This window comes from Macaca thibetana, chromosome 15 (assembly GCF_024542745.1).
Source record: "Macaca thibetana thibetana isolate TM-01 chromosome 15, ASM2454274v1, whole genome shotgun sequence".
NCBI lineage: Eukaryota > Metazoa > Chordata > Mammalia > Primates > Cercopithecidae > Macaca > Macaca thibetana.
In genome coordinates this window covers 18439486-18455790 of record NC_065592.1, presented here as the reverse complement: position 1 = coordinate 18455790, position 16305 = coordinate 18439486, and the positions used below count along the sequence as shown (strand labels likewise).

At 51.0% G+C, this 16305-nt stretch overlaps 2 protein-coding genes across 4 annotated transcripts in view; one reads left to right on the top strand and one right to left on the bottom strand.

The window, feature by feature from the left end:
* The window catches only part of GSN (gelsolin), a 64476-nt gene that overhangs the window by 11133 nt on the left and 37038 nt on the right, over positions 1 to 16305 (top strand). For 2 of the 3 annotated variants that reach the window (XM_050761903.1, XM_050761904.1), the window contains exon 2: positions 2013 to 2103. Coding sequence is in view for 1 of the 3 variants with exons in the window: in XM_050761902.1 (XP_050617859.1) it covers positions 6654 to 6695 (42 nt within the window). In the remaining 2 variants the exon portion in view is untranslated. Of the gene's footprint in view, positions 1 to 2012; positions 2104 to 6595; positions 6696 to 16305 lie in introns of those variants that run through there. The other variant, XM_050761902.1, reaches the window with a different exon arrangement.
* On the bottom strand, positions 2100 to 2572 carry LOC126937964 (putative uncharacterized protein GSN-AS1; the record flags this gene model as incomplete). Its single annotated transcript, XM_050761906.1, is given in 2 exon segments — positions 2100 to 2218; positions 2221 to 2572. Coding segments are annotated over 2 exon segments (471 nt in total), but the record flags the coding sequence as incomplete, so codon positions are not given.

Here is a 16305-nt window from a genome sequence, read left to right as displayed (position 1 = left end):
CAAGATGTTGGCGTTGAGGTGGAGAGAAGGGGTGACACTCTGGAGGCAGTCAGGGGTTGAACTAGCAAGACATGGTGATACATTGGAGGGGAGAGTGACAGAGCAAAGGGGTGAGGTGGTGTGTTGAGGAGGGTGAGAGCCTGGCGTCTGGACTGGTCCACTGGGTGGATGGTGGATGGTGGATGGTAGTGCTGTTTGCTGAGATGAGGTGCAGTTGGGAAGGAGCAGGTTGCACTTGGGAACAAATGCAGCACTGCAATATGCATCTGAGGATGAGAGTGCAATTTGGGGTGTGTAGAAAGAAGTGGAGCTGGATTCGAAAGGCTCATCCTCACACAGAGTTGACATAGTGCGGGAGGTCATTAGTTATTTGCCGGAACAACAAAACCCAACTCTGCTTTGGCCCGTCCCTTGGAACCAGGAAGTTTCTGCCATAGTCTTTGAGAAAGGCCCACAGAAGTGGGCACCAGGTCCTGCAGCCCAGATAAGTGTCTGCCTCTGATGTCTCTGGTTTTGGGTACCGTGACTCCACTTCCGTGGCTGTATCCCGTGTCAGTCACAATGCACAAGTCATCAAGACTGTCTGGATCATTTACTGTCGGCCTGAGAACAGGGCTTGTTTGTGTCTTAATCCCAGGAGCCTGCATGGCCCTGCCACCTTCGGGATCTTGGACCTTCCCCTCGGCTTGGGGAAGCTGGTTTAGGCAGAGAAATTTTCCAGCGTGGGCAGGAGCCAGTTTGCTCAGCTTTCCTCTGAATGTAGCTGACTGGAATTCTTAGTGGCGAGGAAGGGTGAAGATCCAAGTTGTCCCTGAGAGGCGGGGGGACTGAGCTGCATACTCCACGATGAGCTGATGTGGGGTGGTCCTTCATCCACTCATCTAGCATATGTCCACTGGCCCTGCCATTTGCTGGGCACATGCCATGCTGAAGCTTCAGAGGTGAAGCAGACAGAATCCTTGCCTCTGAGGAGCTGACAGCCTAGAGGGAGAGAAAGTCCTGTCACCAGACATTGATAATGTAGTCTTGCTCAGCTGTAGTGCATTAGAACAGTAATAGAGTGATGTTGAGGCACAGAGCTGCGAATATGACAAATCAACAGGGTGGGTCCCCAAACCGCACATGTGCAGGATGAGAAAGATACAATTTGCAGGCAAAAGACTTAGAAATTTAGTTATTAATAATCAGGGTAATAATTAGAGTAAACATATGCCTTGTGCAAAACCCTGAACATGTTTGATCTCATTGTAGGTTCTAATATTATCCCTCTTGAACAGAGAAGGCGACTGAGACTCGGAGAAGTGATGTAGCTTGCTCAACTTACACAGTTAAGTCAGGGCCCAGTTTATATAACTCCAGAGTCCTAAAGTACAACTCTGAGGTTGACTGTAAACTGAATTCAGCCATGCAATAGGACTACCTTAAATGTGAATGGGATTTTAGGCTGAATTAATAGAAGCATGATATCTGTAATGAAGGAGGTGAGAGTCCTGCTCGCCCTGCCCTGGGTAGAGCTTGTCTGATTGTCTAATTCTGGGTCTTGTCCTGTCAGTAGGGACAGAGTTCATCTGGAGCAGATCAGGGAACAGGGTGAGCGAACCAGAAACCCTGGTCTCAGGAAGAGCTGGAGGAAAGGGGGTGCACACTTTGTAGAAGACTTGAGGGGCCCAGGATCACTATCTTCAAATCTCCAAAGAGCCATCAGGAAAGAGGGGGACAGACCTGTTCTGGCTGACCCAGAAGGAGGCAGAGCTAGTACCAGCAGGTACAAGGCATAAGAAGAGAGAGATTTTAGTGCGTCCTTAGGAAAATTCTTTTACCCAGCCAAACCCTCCAGCAGCAGGTCTTGCAGCCTTGGCAGGTAGTGAGTGCCCTGTTGCCGGATGTGTGCAAGTACTGATTGTGTGACCCCTGGTGGAGGGGAGGAAAGGAGTTGAAACATCAAATGGGGATTTGACCAGATAACCTTGAACTCCCCCTGAGGCTGACATTCTTGTGCCCTTTTTTTACAGGTGGTGCTCATAGCTCTTTGTCCAGTGCTTCGGCCTTGGTCCGGGTGCCTTCCCACAGAGCAGCGCTCTTCACCCTGCACAGCCCTGTTAGGTAGGTAGAGCAATGCAGACACCTGTCCTCCTGTTAAACCCCGCCCTGGCTGCCCAGGGAAGCCTGGAGGGGACTTCAGTGGTGGAAGCAGCCACTGTAGCCGCAGTGGATTCAGGGGAGTCCCTGAGGTCTTCCCAATAAGGCTCAGAGTGCGTCTCTGCTCCTTTCCTGCCCTTGAGAGGGAGGTCAGGCGAGAGTGATCTTGTGGGGAGGAGGCAGGGACTGGGCTCAGTGCCCGGATGCCTGGCTCCCACCCTGGCTGTGCTGCCTGCTTGCTGTGTGACTTTAGGAGAGTGGCTTTCCCTCTCAAGGCCTTGGTGGCTCTTCTGTAGAAGAGTAGAGTCCCCATAAAGAGGAGGTGCAGGAATTCTTCCCAGAGACTTTGGAGAGGTGAGAAAAATGGGGGTCCATTTGCCAAGTCTCCAGACTTGTTGACCAGAGGAGGAGCACCCGAGGCGTGTGAGTCATGGGGAAGTCAGATGAGTCATGCCCACTGGGGCCAGCTGGCAGGGTGGGGCCCACCTGACTATCAGATTCACAGGTGACCTGCTGAAGTAGGCGGGGAGGTGGGGGGAGGAGTGCAGAGTCCTGGGCTGGAAGCCAGGAGACTGGCTCACCTCCCAGCTGCAGCCTCGGTTTTTCCATCTGTAAGACGGGTGCCTTGGTCTCCCCTACCCACCTAACAAAGCTGCTCTGTGGACCCAGTGAGCTCGTAGATGCCAAAGGGCTTTGTGACCAGTGAGACAGGAAGGATCGCTACTAGGGGGAATCGCCCAGCTTCCAACACCCAAACAAAAGTGAATTTCTAATTAGCAATTGTGCAAGAACCCAGGAAAACACCTCTCCGCCCACACCATCCCTTTTCTGCCAAAAGGAGAAGGGGATGAATGCACACAGGACTTACACGTCTGCTGTGGCCCAGCTGGCTTCCAGATGGTGACGCGAGCCGCCCACAGCCGGAGCGGTTCCTCTTTCCCAAAGCTCAGGTGAAAGGGCTTTTTGATGGTCCCCAGGATGTTGTACCCCAAAAGCCAGTGATTCCCGAAAGGCCTGCTGGGCCCAGAAAGGTGACTCGCCCCATCAGCTGCTACCCAAAGGTTTTGGTGACAAAGAGGTGGCCCTAGTGCTGCCCTAATAGGAGGAATTGAGGGCCGAGTCTTGGCTCTGATGCGCCTGCCTTTGAGACTGAGCCCTGACAACTCCAAAAGCCAAGTTACCTCAAAGTGATCTGTCAACAAAAAAGAATGTTATGCCCTGTTGATGCTTTTGGTAACTGTGACACAGGGGCCCTGTCTTCCATAGACCCTGCAGGGCCAGGCTGGCATAGGCCCAGCTGAGCACCCATCACCTGAGAGCTTTGCTTATTCACTACCCTTTACTCCTCTGCCCCCTGCAATGTACCAGCCCTGTGCCCACCTCCACGGAACCTTGGTTCAATCACGGAGGCCCCAGTGACCTCCTCAATGTCCAATCTAGTGCTTTCCTCAGGATTCCATGTACCAGTCTCTGGTGCAGTTCTAGAAACTCCCTCCTTTTGCTTCTGGGAGGCTGCACTGTCTGGTTTATTTCCTTCTGTCTTTTTAGTTAGGGCCCTGTTTATCCTCCTGACTTTTTTAGTTAGGGCCCTGGGTTTTTTTCAGTTAGAGCCCCTCCTCTCTTTTTAGTTAGGGCCCTGTTTTTCTTTTTCTTTCTTTCTTTCTTTTTTTTTTTTTTTTTGAGACGGAGTCTTGCTGTGGTGCCCAGGCTGGAGTGCTGTGGCATGATCTCAGCTCACTGCAACCTCCTCCTCCCAGATACAAATGATTCTCCTGCCTTAGCCTCTCGTGTAGCTGTGACTACAGGCTTGTGCCACCACACCTGGCTAATGTTTGTGTTTTTAGTAGAGACAGGGTTTTACGACGTTGGCCAGGCTGGTCTCAAACTCCTGACCTCAAGTGATTTGCCCACCTTGGCCTCCCAAACTGCTGGGATTACAGGTGTGAGCCACGATGCCCGGCCCAGGGCCCTGTTTTTTCTGCCTCAGCGTTCCCTAGGATTCTGCCCACCTTCTTGTCTTGATATATGTATGTAGGTTCATTCATTCATTCATTCATTCATCCATTCATATCTTCATTCATTTGAGAGATATTTAGCCTCTGAGCTGGGTGTTTGAGAATCAGCAAAAAACAAGACCTTCCCATTCCTCATGGGTCTTCCGGTAGATCATTATTTACACCAAAGATTAATTCTTGCTGTGAAGGAAACGATCGGGTTATGGGAGCGTGTGGGATTGGGTGGGAGTGGTGAGGTCTTATCTGGACAGATCAGGGAAGCCTCCCCTAAAAAGTGAGACCTGAAGAGGGAGAGGGAGGTGGCTGAGTGAGCAGGGAACGGAGGAGCCCCCCAGGCGGAGAGGCAGTCTGGGTAAGGCTTTAGTGTGGGGGAGTCCTTGAAGAACTGAAAGAAGCGAGGGAGGCTGGCCAGGGAGGGGGCATGGCAAGAGGAGGACCTGGGGGCCAGGCAGCATCTAGGTTATGTGGGCTCTTGAGTTTGGATTTTATGCTAGACCTCTGGGAACCATTGGAAGTTTTAAAGCAGGAGGGTGACTTGCCCAGATTTCATTATCAGAACCCTTGAAAGAGACAGACACAAGGACCATCCTGATAAGCCGTGAGGGTGCAATTTTTGGTTCTTCCACAGCAGGGTGTCCTGATGCTGTGCCTCAGTATGGGGCTTGTCACTGGGCAGTCCTGGGAAACGTGTACTTTCCCAGAATTCTTTCGGCTCTTTGCATTTTTTAGTTTACCCGGTCAGCCCTTGCTGAGCTGCTGCACTGGAGAGGGAGGTGAATCAGACACCACCCGGCCCTTGGATATCCACTCTAATCCAAGACGGAGACAGTGGCCGTTAACGCCCGGAGTGCTCTGTGATAAGTGCCAAAGGGCTCAGGGAGCCAAAGAGTGCCTTTCCTACTTGAGAGTCAGACAAGGCTGAGAAGGGGGAGTTGGGCATTCCAGGCAGGAAGGCCCCATAGGCGAAGGCTTGGCCGCTGGAGGAGCCCACTATGCCTGGGGGCTAGTGAGCAGGAGTGTGAGGGTTGAGGTGGGGAGCTGACCAGAAGACCTGGTCAGAGAGGTTTTAAATACTGGGTTTCTATCCTCTGGGTACCAGGGAATCATGGACAGGTCTTCAGCTGAGGAGTGACTTGATCCATGGGATTTCAGAACAATCAGTCCATGGCATGCAGAGTGGAGGGTGGATCAGAGGACGGCAGCGCTGGGAGCTGGTTGGAGAGAATGAGTACCATTGCTGAAGCCTTGTCACTCCCCCCACCGCACACACACAGCAACATCCTCAATGCCCCTTTCTGTTCCATGCCCCTGTTCTGTTATCCCCGCATTGGCCGGCCAGCCTGAGCTGTCCAGAGCCCTTTCACAGCAGCACTGGGGTGTGTTAAACCCTGGACTCCAGAGGCAGACAGGTCTGGGCCTGAAACATCACTGTAGCCCTGACTTGCTCTGTGCCCTTGGACAAGTCCCTTACTCCTCTCAGCCTCAGTTTCCACATCTGTGAAATGGGGGTGATAATAGAGTTGGTGATGATTAAACAATGGGGAAATCAAGTCCTTAGCACATGGCTGGTGTATAACGATGGCTGTGTTAGCTTTGTGTCCTTGTCGATTGTAATAGCTCAGTCCATGTTGTAATCTGCCCCTCAGGGAGTTCTTGTCTTTGGACGTAAATCTGAATTCTCAACTAGAAACAAGATGTCCCCAGCAGCCCCAAAGAAAGCCTCTAGTGGGACACTGAGGGGACTGGACATGCTGTTACACTCTAGGATCCGGCACAGGGCTGGGCACACAGAGGCCTGGACTGGGTTTTATTTGTCCCTATATCCCCAGCACTCAGCACAAGGCTGGCATAGGTTGGCCAGCTGGCTGGGTTCTTAAAAGTACTAAACAAAAAAATGAAATTAAAAAAAATTGTTGACCTTGGACATCATCCCCCAGCACCTTCATTTTACAGCTGAGTAATCTGGGGCCCAGAGAGGAACAGTGGCTCATTCGAGGCCACTCAGCCCCTCCGTGGCAGGCCCTGGACCTGTTCCTTTCTCCCTGCTCACATGTTTATTACAATTCTAATTTTTGAAATCCTGGTAAGTTAAAAATGGCATCGTGTCCCACCTCCCTAGTTTACATTTGGGGAAACTGAGGCCCAGAGAGTGATAGTGGCTCCCTCAGGTCCTCAGAGAAGGAGAAGCAGGAAAAGGGCCTCCTCTCCACAAAGCATACCCCCACTAATCAGCAGTAAGCAGGCAGGTTCTTCCCCCAAAACCGACTACTTCGTGCTTAAGGAAGCAAAGCAGAGTGTGAACAATAGTTTCCTGAGGAAGTGTTGGGTTTTAATTGTGTTGAGGAGAAGAACCATTTCCGGAACTGTGCGTGCCCGTGATGCCTGTGGAGTTGGCTTGGCACAGCTATTTCCAGACTAATCCTGAGTCCTATTTATAGGCTGAGATGATTAGGTTGGCCTGTGTCAGGAGAGGCCCACATAGCTCCCCCCAGCCTAGTGATGGCCGAGGAAGAAGCCCTCAGGGGCAGTTCTGACCTGTGGGTGAGTAGCACGGGATCTGGGATGGTCCCCGAAGCCAGCTCAGAGGAGGGATGCCAGGGAGACCCAAGGGGAAGTCCCACTCCTGACTCTTAGTTCAACCACCAGCCATGCCCTCTGCAGAGATGAAACCAGTTCCGATCCTATTCTCTCCCTGCTTAAAAATCCTCAGTGCCTTGGATCAGGCCAGGACTCCATAGCAGTCAGACCCCTTCTCCCCCAGGTATCCACTGTCTCAACCCCAGCCATGCCTCTTAAACTGTTTATGCTTCCCTGTGCGGGCCACACCCCTGAGCCTTTGCTTCTGTTGTTCCTACCTCCCCAAAGAGGAAACTCCATTTGTCCTCCAAGGCTCTGCCCCAATGCCCCTCCTCCGTGGCTCCCTCGGGCGTGGGTGCTCCCTCCTTTGTGCTCCCAGGGCCCACAGCTACTTGAATGACTATTGGTGTTCCTGTTTGTGTGCCCACTGGGTCAGGAAGTCCCAAGGCAGGGCCTGACACAGAGAAAGAAAGGAGACAGTTTGTGATTGAACAGCCACTGTGGCCATCATTCTCCTTACCTGTCTGATGAGAGCTGATCTTCATGCCACTGTGTGCAGTAGGTATTTTTTAAAGGTGTGTAGAAGTGAGAGTCAGACTTTGGACTTCAGAGTCAGACAGCCCTGGGTTCCTAATGGTGTAACCCTGGGCTGAACCTCTCTGAGCCTTTGTTCCTCCATCTATAAAAGGAATCAATGCCAGCCATGGGTTTTGGGGAGGATTCAACAATACAATGCTTATAAAGTACTCATCATGTGGCCTCATCACAATGGGCATCTATTAGCATAGGAGGTGTTATTTGCAGGTGGGGACGTGCATTGTGGGGACATCCCTATCTAGGGCCCCACACAAGGGAGTGGCTGAGACTCCAAGTCTCCAAGTCTTGGAGCCTCCGACTCCACCCTGTGTTCTCCCTCCCCTCCCTCTCTTGGCCCCCTGGGCCTATTCTGTTCCCCAGATCAGGGAAAGCTTTGTTTGGCAATTGTTTTTCCTAAGAAGTTTCCTCTGTGGGGCCTCTGGGTGACTCAGAGCCCTGAGTCACTGGGAGGCTGAGGACGGGGGAGGAGTGGGAGGGAGGCGGAGGGAATGGAGAGAGGAGAAGAGGAAAGGGCTCTAATTCTAGCCCTGGCTCTCCCACCATTTGATCAACTAGGTCTGACCAGGCCCGTCTCCTGGCTAACCTCAGTTTCCCCAAATGTGAAAGGAAGATGTGGGCCCAGTCCTGGCTGAGCCTCAGAATCACAGGTTCCCAGGCCCCACCCTAGACCTACAGACTCAGAGGCTGGGGGTGGGGCCTGTGAATCTATTGTTTCCTGAGCTCCCTGGGTTGATCCTGCTGCACACCTGGTCCACAGAGGTGTTAGGGAACCGCTGGGCTCAAACCTGCTCCCAGCTGGGCCTCAGAGCAGCTTGGCCTCTGGTTGAACTTCACTGACCCGCAGGGAGCGCCCTTCTCTTGCAGAATGCTTTCGCAGAATAGTGCACTGGAAGCGCGTGGGCTTTTTTTTTTTTCCTAAAGAAAAAACAGCTTTATTGAAATATAATTTACATGATTTATTGGAGTAAATTTACATATAATTTACATACACATAATTCACTCAATTCAACAATGTTTAGTAAATTTATAGAGTTATGCAGCCATCATCACAATTCAGTTGAGAAGATTTTCATCATCCCCAAAAGGATCCCTCATGCTTGCTTACGTCTGTCTCTACGCACACCCTATAGCTGACCACGTATCCGCTTTCTGTCTCTTTGTTGTTTTATTGTTGTTGTTTCGTCGCCTAGGCTGGATTGCTAGGCTGGAGTGCAGTGGCGTGATCTCTGCTCACTGCAGCCTCAACTTCCTGGGCTCAAGTGATCCTCCCACCTCAGCCTCCTGAGTAGCTGGGACCACAGGCACACGCCATCACGCCTGGCTAATTTTTGTATTTTTTGTAGATGGGGACTTGTGGTGATGCCCAGGCTGATCTTGAACTCCTGAACTCAATGGATTCCCCCCGCCTCAGCCTCCCAAAGTGCTGGGATGTTAGGCGTGAGCCACCTCGCCTGGCCTGCTTTCTGTCTCTCCGAAGATCCAGACCTGTGTTCATTCCAGCTGGCCCTGTGGCCTCATGCAAATTATTGCCCTTCGATTACTCCTCTGCATGAGAGGGAATAATCCTACCCTCCCTGTAGGGGGTTGTTGAATTTCACTAATGTGCACAGTGTCTGATGCACCCGAGGAGCTGGGTACGTGGGAAGCTGGTACGCAGGGCACAGGACATAACACAGATGTCCAGGCACGGTTGGCACAGGCCTAGCAAACGTTTTAAAGCACTCACTGTGTGCCAGTTTCTAGACTAAGCATCTTACATGCATTACCTACTTTAATCCTCGGGTGTATCAGTTCCATTTTATAACTGAAGAAACAGGCACTGAGACGGGAAGTCACTTTTGCAGGCTCACATAGATGATAGTTGATAGGGCTGGGAGTCCATCCCAGAGCCTGTCCTCCCTAAATATCATCCTGTCCCCTTCCTGATGTGAATCATCAAGCAAGGGACAACACAATTCATAGATCCAGGACAAGGTTTATGGCACATACTTCTAAGGGGTAGGACCTGGTGTGATGGACTCACAGGCATCTCAGAGAGGGGATCTGGGAGATGGAATGAACACAGGTCTGGATCTTCAGAGAGACAGAATGCAGGCCAGGCGAGGTGGCTCACACCTATAATCCCAGCACTTTGGGAGACTGAGGCGGGGGGAATCCATTGAGTGCATGGTACAGTCTGTCACAAAACAGACATGACATGGTGCATGAAGCATGACCCAGGGTGTAAGAGGCATGAGATGCCACTACAAGGGAGACACACGGGACAAAGCAAGAGGAACACAGGGCCTGGTAGGTGGCACAGTTACAGGGTATATGACACTGGGCATGACAGACTCTATGATGCAGAGACATGGTACTCAGAGTTTGAGACTTGAGCTATGGCAACTGGACAGGCTCTCAGCCACTGTGAGACCCTTTGTCACTGGGGATCCTCCATTATGTTGGTGCCTGGGGCCCCAGCAAGCAATGGCAGGAACCAACTTTCTCCTCTTCACAAAGGCCTGTCTGGTTTTCTTTTTCCTCCCTCCTCCTCCCTGTCTCTTTGGATGCCAAAAAGTGGGAGTGCCCCAGAGGAGTGGTGGCCAGAGTAACCCCTGCCATCCCACCAGCTCAGACAGGGATCAAGGCTTGGGGCCAAGCCCACGGCTCAGGAAGGGGTTGCCAGGCCCCCAGATTCCCTCTCTGAGATAGCTGTGAGCACTGGCGTTGGCTGGGGCGAAAGCTGGGTAATTTTCCTCTAAGCTGTCTTCCCTCTGCTCCCCTCCCTGCCTGCTGGTGCTGGCTGTGAGCACGTCTGCATTCCAGAGCTTAGGAGAGAGGGTGAGAACCTGCTGCTGTTGCTGCTGTTAAAGTTGAAGAAGTAGATTGCTAACAGCTGCCTTAGGAGGGGGTGGATGTGCTAGACAGGAGGCCGTGGATTGCAGGCTAACGTTTCTTGAGCTTCTTGGCACCTGGCACTCACTACCTCATCTTGTCTCATTTACACAAAGCCCCAGTAGCCCGATGAGGAGACAGGCCCAGAGAGGCAAAGAACTTACCCAAGGTCACACAGGGAGGCAGAGCCAAGGCTAGACCTTGGTCTCCCAGAGCAGGCAGATGAGGTTGTATAGAGGCGATGGCACAGGGAATGTTGTCGGGGGGTTAGTGGGCAATGAGACTGCAAGGGCTTGCGGGCCCCAGATCATAGAGGTCCCAACTCAGGAGTCCTGACTTCTTTCTGTCTGCACTGAGGTCCATGGAAGGGATGATGCAATCTGTATGGGTGATGGGCCCAGTGCAGGGAGGGTTTAAGGGAGTGAGGGAGCTGATGTCATGATCCCAGGGAAAAGATGGGGACACCAAACCAGGACAGTGGCTGGAGTGTGGGGGTGAGAAGTGGGTATAAAGTGGGGAGGAGGTGAGCTTGGTCTCTGCTCTGGTCTTGGTGGGACGACTGTGGTTGGGTCCTGCCTCCAAGGGTATCCCAGAGGGTTCCAGAAGCTCCCACATGGACAGGGACTTGGAGGACAGTGCTGGTGACTGGGCAGGTGCCTGGACGGAGGTGAGGCCTAAAGCACACCCGGGCACAGAAGGCAGCACCCACATGGGAGCCCAACTTCATGCCAGGGACTGTATTCTAGGTGCTGGATCTTGTTTAAATCTTCCAGCTGGCTATGATTATCCTGTAAGCTGGGGAAGGAAGAAAAGCATTCCAGTACTGTACCTCTGTTTGGGTTAAAGGAGGGGAAAGTACTTTAAATAAAACCTATTAGAGTTAAAAGGATGAGTAGCCATAAAAATATCTTTGTATCTCTGATGGTTCTATTGTAGTCAAAAGTTTTAGATAAATTGTGAAGAATCTCTAATCATGCTATTTGGAGTTTCTCTTTTTAAAAAAATACAAGTTATTGTATATACTTAAGGTATATAACATGATGTTATGGAATACATATACATAGTAAAAAGGTTACTATAGTGAAACAAATGAACATACCCATCTCTGTTGGCATAGAAGTAATTGCGATTTTTGCCATTACTTTCAATGACAAAAACCACAATTATTTTTGCACTGACCTAATAAAATCTGCTCATTTAGCATGAATCCCAAAATACAGTACAACTTATTCCCTATAGTCCTTGTGTTGCACGTTAGTGCTCTTTTTTATTTTGAAATTTGTATCTTTGTTATTTTTAATATATAGAGAGACAGGGTCTCACTGTGTTGCCCAGGTTGATCTTGAACTCTGGGGCTCAAGCGATGATCCCTCCTCAGCCTCCCAAAGTGCTGGGACTGCAGGCACGAGCTCTCCGGACTTGTTCATTCCACATATCTGCTACCTTGTGCCCTCTGTATCCTCATTCGTGGATTCAACCAACCACAGATCAGAAATATTTTTTTTAAAAAAGTGAAAAATAATAAACAACAGTAAAAATAATACAAATTTTAAAAACAGTACAGTGGAACAACTATTTACATAGTTTATTGTTACATAGAAATTTACATTTATATTTTTATGTAACAACTACAGTATAACAACTATGTAAATAGCAATTACATTGTATTAGGTTTTATAAGCAATCTAGAGAGATTAAAGTATAATACATGGGAGGATATATGTAGGTTGTGTGCAAATACTGTATATAAAATATACCAATATATAAAATCCTATGCCATTTTATATATTGGTGTACAGCATCTGCAGATTTTGGTATCTGAGGGAGGTCCTGGAACCAACTGATCCCCCGTGGATAGGGAGGAACAGCTATTCTCTGATATATCTCCCCACTGGAGTTTTTTTTTTTTTTTTTTTTTTTTTTTTTTTTTTGAGATGGAGTCTTGCTCTGTCACCCAGGCTGGAGTGCAGTGGTGCAATCATAACTTATTGTAGCCTCAACCTCCCAGGTTCAAGTGATCCTCCCACCTCAGCCTCCCCAGTAGCTAGGACTGCTGGTGTATGCCATCATGCCTGGCTAATTTTTAAATTTTTTGTAGAGACAGGGTCTCACTCTGTTTCCCAGGCTGTTCTCAAACTACTGGGTATAAGCCATCCTCCTGCCTTGGCCTCCCAAAGTTCTGGGATTACAGGCATGAGCCACCATGCTCAGCCAAGAGCCCTTGTTCTCTTGGGTGGGGCAGAACAGGCGAAGTCAGAGAGGAGGGGAGGGGGTGTCATAAGGAGTCTCATGGAGGGGATTGGGTAACAAGGCTGGCTCAGTAGTTGTTGGCTTGAGGCCCTCTCCTGAGATGCATCGCCATCCCTGGTACCAGCCTTGTTTGGAACCCTCCCTGTCTCCCTTGCTTTGGATGCAAAGACACAGAGGTAGAGGGGTGGGTATGAGGTAGGTGTAGGGCAAGTATAGGGGCCAGTAAGCTATATGTGTGTATAGGGTCTGGACACATGCTGGGGGTCATCTTTGGACTAGTTATGCTTACTGAATACCTGCTGTGTGCCAAGCACAGTGCCAGGGGCTCCTTCAGTCCTACTAGACACCCCACCAGGTTGGAATCTTCACCCTATTTTACAGAGGAGGAAATTGCAATGCCACAGAAGGTGCCACTGGCACAAGTTCCCTGGTGGTAGGGATTTGGGCTCTGTCCAGATTCATCCCTGTACATTGCCTCAGATTCCTTAGGTTGGAAGGTCACTCGTCCTCACCCTGTTGGTCATTTTTGGTATCTCCGGCCCACAGAGACTCTGCAGGCACTCCTGGAGCCCGTTGTCTTTTCCCTCTTTGCTGCACCTGCCCCCTTTTGTCTTTCTCAGGGAGTTCTCCCTGCAGGGTGCCTTTGCAGGGCATGGTCCTCGGATCCCTCACATTTATGGTCTCATTTAATCCTTTCAACTAGCCTTCAAGAAAGGCACTTTGACCCCGATTTTCCACATCCAGACAATGGGCTCACACATCTTGCCAGAGCCCAGCAAGGAGGAAATCTTGGCTGTAGTTGATATGGGAGGCTTGGGGAGAGAGAAGGGCTTTGTTTGGAGCCAGCAGGAGGAGGGATGTGGTGCCATCATCTGGTGTCCTGCATCATTCATTGTCCCCATCAGGAAGGTGGTTGGCCTGGGGAAGCTTCCAGCATTCCTGGTAGATCCCAGTGAAGGATGAACCTGATCCCTAGGCAGGCAGGCGGGTACCCTGGCCAGATGCACAAACTTGTTTGCTTTTCGCCGTGTGTCTTTTAGCATCCTTGAGTCCCAGGGCCTGAAGGGTTCTTAGACATGGGCTGATTTTCTTGCCACCTGCGTCCTCTCAACCATATCACCACTGGGCAGCTCATTATCTATCTGGAAAAGGGGAAGGAAACCAGCATTTGTCTTTCCTTTTTTGTTTGTTTGTTTGTTTTTAAACTGTGTTGACATACACACAACATAAAGTTTGCCATTTAATAGGCTGGGTGCGGTGGTTCACACCTGTAATCCTAGCACTTTGGGAGTCCAAGGCAGGCAGATCACTTGAGGTTAGGAATTTGAGACCAGCCTGGCCAACATGGTAAAACCTTGCCTCTACTAAAAATACAAAAATTAGCCGGAAATCACTTGAACCTGGGAGGTGGAGGTTGCAACGAGCCGAGATCACGCCCCTGTACTCCAGCCTGGGCAACAGAGTGAGACCCCATCTAATAAAAAAAAAAAAAAAAAGAAGTAAGGCATTTTTAACCCTATCTTACACATAAGGAAACTGAGGCTCAGAGAGATAGACACTTATCCAAGTCTCTCCTTTAACAATAAAAGCAGCCTCCTTTATATGTACTTACTCTGCACCAAGCGGTGTGCTAAGTCCCAAATGTTCTTTACCTTATTAAATTCACACAACTACCCTCAGAAAAAGGTATTATAATCCCTGTTTTATAGATGAGGAAACTGAGGCTCAGAGAGCCAGAGCGACTTGCTCAAAGCCACACTGCTAATAAGTGATAGACCGGGGACTTAAACGCAGGCATTTCTGGTGGGAGCTCTCTCCACAGTCACACACAGAAGGTTGCTCTCTGTTTTTCTCCCTCTTGGAAAGTCCTTCCCCTGCAGAGCAGGAAGCTGCCTCCTGTGGCTTCTCCTGCTCATTCTGACTCCAGCTGGGCATTGTAGACCCTGCCTTCCCCTGCAGCTCTGCAGAGCCTGTGTCTCTCCAAAGTCTTCTGCTGCTTCCATGGTCCCAGCATCTGCAGCCAGGCCTCCCTGTCTTGCTGCAGATTTGCGTTTGTGCCTGGGCTCCCCAGGGGTGGGTGGTGGGGGGCTGAAGGGGCTAGGACATAGTTATTTGCAGCCCTGGCTACTAAGCCACCACGCCTCTCAGGGCCATTTCCTCCCCGAGAGCAGAGGAGACAGACTGCTGAAGTGGGTCCTAGCAAGAAGGGCCCAGAGCTCAAACCCATGGCCAAATCTGGATGCTTCCAGGGCATGGGGTCTTTGTCCAGCCCGGTCCCAGCACTAGGTGGGGTTGGCTCCGGAAGCTGGGAAAGGGCCATGGCTCTGGTCCCTGAGACAGTTGGTCTCCTGGAGTTGGCTTCAGCCAAGCCCCGCCGGCCACCTCCCCAGCAGCTGTCCACTCCCAGGATGGATTTGGCCAAAGCAGCAGCCCAGCCAGCCCCGACGGGGAGCACCGCTGTGTCATGGAGACCCAGGCCTCAGTTCTGGCCTGGTTTTTGAGAGAGCTGAGTTCTAGATCTACTCTGCCAGGCACTTGTTTGGCTTTGTGACCCTGAAAAGTCACCCTCTTGTTCTTGGTGTGATCATCTACAAAAGAGAAGACAGACTAATGACCACTGACTGCTGCTAATAAGTCCTGCTCTGAACAACATACTCCAGCAGTCTCACTCCTGTTCCCCCAAAAGTCCTGCAACTGGGCATCACTGTCCCTGTTTACAGATGAGTGACCTGAGGCTCAGAGAGGGAAGGTAACTTGCTCCACCTTACACAGCCCAGACCTGAACTCGAGCGTCTTACTGTGAAATCTGTAACCTTTCTCCCGCACCATCACATACTGAAGGCAGGCCTCTGTACAGAAACCAGGCTGCTCAGAAAGAAGAGTGCTTACTTCTGGGGAGCTCCTGTGCGTCACATCCTGGGCTTCCTCACTGCTCCGTGCTCTAGGTACCATTCTCCCCCTTTTATAGATGAGGAAACTGAGGTCTTGATTGCAGGAGCTGAGTCCAGGTTCGAAAACCTGTCCACAGAGCTTGCCAGAACTTGTCCAGGCCCTGTCCAGTTTCACTGGGTTTCATAACTGGCTTCTCTTGTTTACTGACCATTGTCCCAGTTAGCAAAATCCCTGGCCGGAAGGGCGGGTGCTCCTGGGAGGACCAAGAGAACAGCAGTGAGCCAAAAAGCAAATAGACTCCAAGAGAGGGCTTTCCATGAGTGCCTGGCTGCCTGGAAAATCAAGAACAACAGTGTTTGGAGTAAAGAGAAAAGAACAGGGTGGTGTCTTCCAGGCCCAGCCAAGGCCTTTTTGTACACTGTGGAAGAGGCGGGGGAGGCCACCTCCTTTGGTCTCTGGTAGCTGTCCTGGGAGTCCCACAAGGTTACAGAGGGAAGGAGGGCCCAGAGCTGGTTGTGTTGTGGAGGTCCTGGGTCAACTACAGGGGAGAGACCCCAGGGGGACATGGGCAGTACAGTCCCCATCCTGTGGCAGACACAGATAATCTGCCTACTGCGTGCCTGGAGGTGGACCGGGGAACAGCTGAGATCAGAGGTCAAGGAGATCTCCGAGGTGCGGAGAAGCGCAGAGACCAGGACGTGCTCATGTACTGAGGTGGTAGCAGAAGGACTGCCTCCAAATCAAAGGAACCATGCCAGACCTGAGTGCCATGTGGCCCAGAGTGCAGGTGCCACAACCAGTCCCGCACTAAGTGGCCACAGCCTGGGGATCTTCCAGGCCTTTGGCCTGGGCACTCACATCAGGTGTGTGAATGGCTAGAGGGCTTTCCCGGTATCATCGCCTGCCCTGGCCTGGGAAATGTCGTGGGGACGGCTGCCCCGGAGACTCCTGGCTGCCAGGT